This window comes from Crocodylus porosus, unplaced genomic scaffold, assembly GCF_001723895.1.
Source record: "Crocodylus porosus isolate Cpor-Errol unplaced genomic scaffold, CroPor_comp1, whole genome shotgun sequence".
Taxonomy (NCBI): Eukaryota; Metazoa; Chordata; order Crocodylia; family Crocodylidae; genus Crocodylus; species Crocodylus porosus.
Window position 1 is genome coordinate 7657391 of NW_017728934.1, and position 6699 is coordinate 7664089.

The 6699-nt window shown below is 51.0% G+C and overlaps 1 protein-coding gene across 1 annotated transcript in view; it reads left to right on the forward strand.

The window, feature by feature from the left end:
- The window catches only part of LOC109317645 (butyrophilin subfamily 1 member A1-like), a 12192-nt gene extending 5830 nt beyond the window's left edge, over positions 1-6362 (forward strand). Inside the window, exons 4-6 of the mRNA XM_019546453.1 lie at positions 1667-1687; positions 3331-3354; positions 5369-6362. Of these exons, the coding sequence (XP_019401998.1) occupies positions 1667-1687; positions 3331-3354; positions 5369-6003 (680 nt within the window). The 3' untranslated portion in view covers positions 6004-6362. The remainder of the gene's footprint in view (positions 1-1666; positions 1688-3330; positions 3355-5368) is intronic.
- Positions 6363-6699: the final 337 nt, after the last annotated feature.

The window sequence follows — 6699 nt, forward strand, 5'->3', positions numbered from 1 at the left end:
CCAGGAGTTCTCAAAGATCCGTGCCAGGGGCTGGGCTATGACGCTCGCCAGCTCCTTGAGTACCCCAGGGTGTAGGTTATCAGGGCCGGCTGACTTGAAGGTATCCAGCTTCTCAAGGTGTTCCTTCACGAGATCAGCATTGATGGAGGGCAGGGGATCTCCCCCACCTGGACCTCCCTGTCCCATAGTGAGCATGGGTGTCCCATGGGACTGATGAAAGACTGACGCAAAGTACCCATTTAATAGGTTGGCTTTTTCCTGGGCGTGGGTAGTCAGCTGTCCCATCTGGTTCAGCAGGGGTCCAGTGTTGCCCTTGCGTTTCCTCTGGCTCCCCACATATCTGGAAAAGGACTTTTTATTGTTCTTGATGTTCGAAGCTAGTTGGAGTTCAGTTGCAGCCTCCGGCATTTAAGGTCTAGGAAGTTTCAATTCAGAGGCTGAATCCCTCCCTCCTGTGCTCAATAGTTACTGATTCCCCTTTCTTCCAAGAATTTATCAAGCCCCTTTTCCAATCTGGCTAAGCTGTCAGTTAATACCACATCCTCTGGTAATGAATTCCACATTTTTATTACATGCTGTATAAAAAAAGAACTTCCTTGTGTTAGTTTTTAACTTACTACCTTCTAATTTTATTTTCTAAGTCCTAGTGTTTGTATTGTGAGAGAAGGTAGATAATAAATCCCTATTTAATTTCTCTTTGCCATATAGGATTTTGTAAGCCCTTATCATGTCACCCCTCACACGTCTCTTCCAAAATGAATAGGCTTACCCTCTTTAGCCTCTTCTCATGTGGAAGCCCCCCCAAACCATTAGTCATCCTTGTTGCCCTTCTCTGGACCTTCTCTAGTTGTTGTATATCCTTTCTGAGGTGTGAGGACCAGGACTGGGCACACCATTTAAGGTGTGGGTGCACCATGGATTTATAAAGGGTCATCCACATTTATCAATGTTAATACTTTCTGTTTTGTTTACAGTTCCCCTCTTAATAATCCCTAACATTTTGTTTGCATTTTTTCATGGTTGCAGAACAGAATGTGGGAACTCCCTGGGACATTTAAACCGAGGGGAAGCAGAACATGATGGGTGGGCTGGCTCTGTGCGGGCAGGAGAGGGGCGTTATGGGAAAAGAGCCATGTATGGGCTGAAAAGATCAGATACTGTCAGCATGGGGTACTTCTGCTTTTAACTCAAGCTCACAGCCTTCTCTCTCTCTCTCTCTCTCTCTCTCTCTCTCTCTCTCTCTCTCTCTCTCTCTTTCAGAGGAGAGTGCCCCTACACACCCCCATTCATGTATTTCTTTTGTCATCAAGTTGCCGGCTCTTGTACCATGATGTCACAGACATCTGGACTGAGATCAGGGCCCCTATACCAGACATTTCGCAGACGTGCAGTGACAGGCTACAGTCTAAAAAGTGGGCACAGTCTAAAAGAAAGAGGGCACGGTCTAAAAAATGAAGGGGCAACTGAGGCACAGACTGGTAAGAGGCTCATCCAAGGAGAGAACCCAGGTGTCCCAAATCCCAGTTTGCTGCCAGACCCCTAGTCCTAGGAGTGGCTATGGGGAAATAACCATATGTGGGCTAGACAGGTCAAGTGCCCTGGGCACTGGGTATTGCTTCCTTGTTTCTAACATGTTCTCAGCTTCATCCCTCTCTTTCTCTTCCAGAGGAGGCATCTAAGGAGCTGGGTGAGTTTCTCCTGCACATCTAGTTTCATGTTTCTGGTGACATGAGCAGTCCTGTCTGGATGTCGCAGGCATCTTGACCATGAATGACTTGTGTCTTCTGAGGCTTGGTGGGGTCATGACGGCTGCCTGCAGGCAGCGGTGGTGGTGTCGGCAGCAGGGGCATGGTGGCGGTGAGGAGGGACCACCCGTAGGTGGCCGCGGTGATGTCAGCAGCGATTGCTGGCCGAGTGGGGACCTCCTGTAGTTGGCTGTGGTGGTGGCAGCGGCAAGCGGGGATGGGTGGCAAGCGGCGACTGCCTGCAGGTGCCGGCAGCTGTGTTGGCAGTAGCCAATCTCATGTGGGGCACGTGCCTCTCTGTGCCCTCCCTACCTGTCGCCTATGATCTTGATTGAGATCCAGGCCCCATAGTGCCAGGCACTGCACAGGCACATGGGACTAAATCATGGTTCGCCTCTATGCCCCTTGGCAGCATTTACATAACAGCAGATGTTGGCACTTGGATTCTGTTTCTGGGATTGCCCAGAGATGCGTATACCTGGCTTCTGGTCCTGGCCTCAGCCTCCTTAGGACATGGGTTCCCTCACTGCTGCTTATTCATGTTATCCAATGAATAATATATACAAGATGCAGAGAAGCGGTGGGGAGGCAGTGGCAAAAGCCAGAGCCCCTCCTCGCTAGGACAGTACCTAAGTCAATGGACCATACTCCCTCCCACCTCCCCAGAGGTGACTGGTAGGGGGTACATAGGGGTGCATGTGCCACCCCATGGGGATGGTGCCCTCCCGATGGCCGACACTAATACTGTCGGTAGGCCTGGTGCCCCCCATGACAGGGTCGGCGGCTTCTGCGGGTGTCCCCCCAGATTCAGGAGGCACCAGTCACTCGTGCACCTCCCCTTCTCCCCCTCACAGAAGTTGTTTATGGGAATAACATAAAAACATCTCAGCCCACTAGAGCCAGTGCAGTCTGGGGACTTCAGTCCTTTGCAGAAATGTGTAGTCACTTGGCCTGAAGCTCTCAGCATGCTTGCCTGAAGTTTGGTCCATTATACAGGACAAAGTCAGCCCAAGAAGAGGGACCTTACAGCCTGCAGCAGGAGCATCCGGGGAGGTTCCCATCCTCCACCAAAGCCTGCATTCACTGTGGTCCCTGCCCAACAGAACTGGAGCCAATTCATACCAGGTCCAGTGGAGCTGTGGCCAATTTATACCTCCTGGAACGTGGCCCCTTGGTGGGATCATTAGTAGGCCCAGTGGCTCTGGGGACTCTGGCTCATTTGAGGGCAGCTCTGGAAAATACAAAGTTATTTTCTTTGAAGGAAGAACCAAAGAAATGCCGGGGGGGGGGCTTCCTCGTCATGAAACTCTTCATAAATATCTTCTTGTCCTTTTTTCCTGCGTGCAACTGATACACGTTAAAACCAAAAATAATGTTTCTTGAGTGATAAAAAATCTCAAGAATTTTGGTTTTTTTCCCCACCAAAAAGAGTAAAAAAGAAATTCAGACAAAATTAAGATATTCAGTTGGGAAAAAAGAGTTGGGTTTACATGAAAGAAAGAAAAAAACTGGACAGATGTATTGTGAACCGTTCTATTGAGCTCCCCACCTAACTGTGACCCCTCTCCCTTTTTTTCCCCTGCAGAGTTGAGACAGTTCCTTAAAGCAGGTAAGAGAGAGAGTTTCTATTTATCTCAAGGACTTACGCAGCACTGGGGACTTGTTGTATCTGAGACCTCACGCTCTCCTGTGTGTGCTGGCGCTTCCGGCAGTCCCTGTGCAATAGGGCTGAGCCATGGGACACAGAGCGGTGAAAGCTCAGATCCCCCTGTGTATCCCAATAGCACCGTGAGAATCAGGTGCCAAGAGACCTTCCAGGCTGTGGAGCTAAGGGGGCAGATCAGGGAGTGAATCACTATCTCAGGTCCCAGGCACAGAGTGGATCCACTCTACTGCATACAGCTTTCCTGGAACAGATCTGGCTGCACCTGAAGCTGGGGGGAACAAAGCATGGGGATCCCAAAAAGCCCTTCTGCTTTCCTCAGTAAGTCTGGAAGGGGAGGAAGGGTTGCTCTGGATATAGCAGCTGTGAGACCATTACTGGACACAGGAGCTGGAGAATTTGGCTAATGGTAATACAAGCCTCCAGTTCTTAGCTAGGGCTCTCCATCCACTGTGGTCAGGATCATAGTTTCATAGTCACTAGGGTCAGGAGGACCCTGATCAGATCATCTACCCTGACCCCCTGCCACAGGCAGGAATGTATGGTGAGTTCACAAGATCCCAGACAGGTGATCATCCAACCTGCTCTTGAATTTGCCCAAGGCAGGGGCGAGGACCACTTCCCTGGGAAGTTGGTTCCAGATTCTGGCCACCCTAATGGTAAAATATTGCCTCCTGATCTCTAACCTAAACCTGTTCTCCATCAGCTTATTACTATTGTTCACTGTCACCCCAGGTGGTGCTGGGGAGAAAAGGGCTCTTCCTATTTGCTGTTGATCTCCCCTGATGAGTTTGTAGGCAGCCACCAGGTCCCCCCTCAGCCTCCTCTTGCTGAGGCTGAACAGTTTCAGGTCCCTCAGTCTCTCCTCATAGGGCCTGCCCTGCTGCCCTCTCACCAAGCGGGTGGCCCCCCTCTGAACCCTCTCCAGGCTGGCCACATCCCTCTTGAAGTGCGGCGCCCAGTACTGGATGCAGTACTCCAGCTGCGGCCTGAACAGTGTAGAGGGGGAGGATCACCTCTCTGGACCGGCTTGAGATGCATCTTCGCATGCATGACAAGGTATGGCTGGCCTTGCTGGCTGCGGTCTGGCAGTGGCGGCTCATGTTCAACTTGGAATCAGTAATGACTCCGAGATCCCGTTCTGCCTCTGTGCTTTCAAGAGGGGAACTCCCCAGCCTGTATGTATGCTGTGGATTCCTTCCCCAGGTGCAGCACCTTGCATTTGTCTACGTTGAACCCCATCCTATTCTCACCTGCCCACTTTTTTAGTCTTTCTAAATCTAGTTGTAGCCTCTCTCTCTTCAAGTGCATCCACCTCGCCCCACATCTTAGTGTCATCAGCAAACTTGGACAGCATGCTTTCCACCCCCTTGTCCAAGTCGCTGATGAAGATGTTAAACAGCGCGGGCCTGAGGACCAAGCCCTGGGGGACCCCACTGTTCATGTCTCACCAGGTTGAGTACAACCCATGCATCACTACTCTCTGGATGTGTCCCATCAGCCAATTTTTTATCCATCCAACTGTGCAGGCGTCAATGCCACAGTCGCCTAATTTATTGTTGAAAATGGGGTGAGAGACAGAAGGCCTTCTTAAAGTCTAGAAAGACTGTCCACGGTGACACCATCATCCAAGAATTTAGTTACATGGTCATAAAAGGCAATCAGGTTGGTCAGGCAGGACCTCCCTTTGATGAACCCATGTTCATCTGTTTCATAGCGGGGGAAACTGAGGGGCAGAGGCAGCATTGCCAGGTCACGCACGCTACGTCATCTCCTGAGTGCCAGATCTGGGATCACTCCAGTGAGCCCCAAAACAAGGAACTTGCACACTTCAAGCGAGAGAGACGGTGCAGAAGTGACTTTGAGGCTTGAGTTTCAAACCATTATGGTTTGGCCCTAGGCCCAGGCCTTCACAGGCACTGAGGTGCCTAACTGTCTTGGGTTTTCTCTCTGTCCGCAGTGTCCCTGTCAGCAGCAGAGGTGAACCTGGCTGAGGACACAGCATACCCCTGTTTCATCCTGTCCGAGGATCGGAGAAGCGTGACTCATGGGGCCATCTGGAAAGATGTCCCCCAAACCACTAAGAGGTTCAGCTGCTTGCCCTGTGTGCTGGCCTCCAAGAGCTTCAGATCTGGGAAGTGGTACTGGGATGTGGAGGTGGGGAGCTGGGGCAGCTGGGCCATTGGGGTGGCCAAGGTGTCTGTAGAAAGGACGGGTGAGTTCCTGCTGTTCCCTGACATGGGGGTCTGGGCTCTGCAGTGCATGGAAGGGCAGTGGGAGGCTCTCACCATTCCCCGAACCCGCCTGTGCATGGAGGAAAAACCAAGGAAGATCAGAGTTCAGGTGGACTGTGAACGTCAGAGCGTGTCCTTTTATGAAGCTGAGGACTTGGCCCACATCTTCACCTTCCCATGTTGCTCCTGGGAGCTGGTCTCCCCTTTCTTTGCACTCTGGACCATGGGGACAGAGCTCAGAATACTCCCCCCAGGATGCCTGGGAAGAGAAGAGAGCTCTCATGTCTCCTGTGACCCAGATGTGGATGACGAGTCTGTCCCACTGTCTTTTGGCCAATTGCAGGGCAGAGTAAGGACATAATGGGCAGAGGTAAGGATGTTTTGGCTGGTAATTACTTGCTTACAGTGTCAGACTAAAGGTTACTGGGCAAAGGAGAAAAGCTTTAGACACTAGACTGTGGCTGCCCTCACATGCATTCATGGGCAGGATGGCAGCTAGCACAGCATGGGACCATGTTTGATCTGGTCCCTCTTATGGCTGTTAAAACTTGTCCTGTGAGTTTGTATTCAGCATTAAGCAGACAAGGTTCTTTGGGCAAATCTGGTATGTCCTTAGACCAGCACAGCTACAACTTATACCCCTATTCAACATTAAAGCATCTGTATTATATACTTGTTAATGAGAGATTTGAACTCATCATTAAAACATACCTAACTATATATTTTATTGTCAACCTGTTTTGGTCAAGTGGGGAGGTTTTGCCTGTAGTCAGGACTTCTAAGGTCCCTTCCTCATTACACACAGAGGCAAAACCTAGGCAGGACAAATGAGGAGAGGGCTGGGGTGTGGGCTAATTAGAGAAAAGGGAGAGTGGGGGAAAGGGAGGGGTGCAGCATAGGAGACACTCAGAGGGGTGCATTGGGATGGACCAGTTTCACACTGCTTCTGCCTAGTTTGGCACTCCTGGTCCCAGCTATGCTCCCAGTGCAGTGAGGCCAGCAGACCGGGGGGTGGATCTCACTGGCCTGTGCACATTGTTAGGGGCCCTCTCTGGAC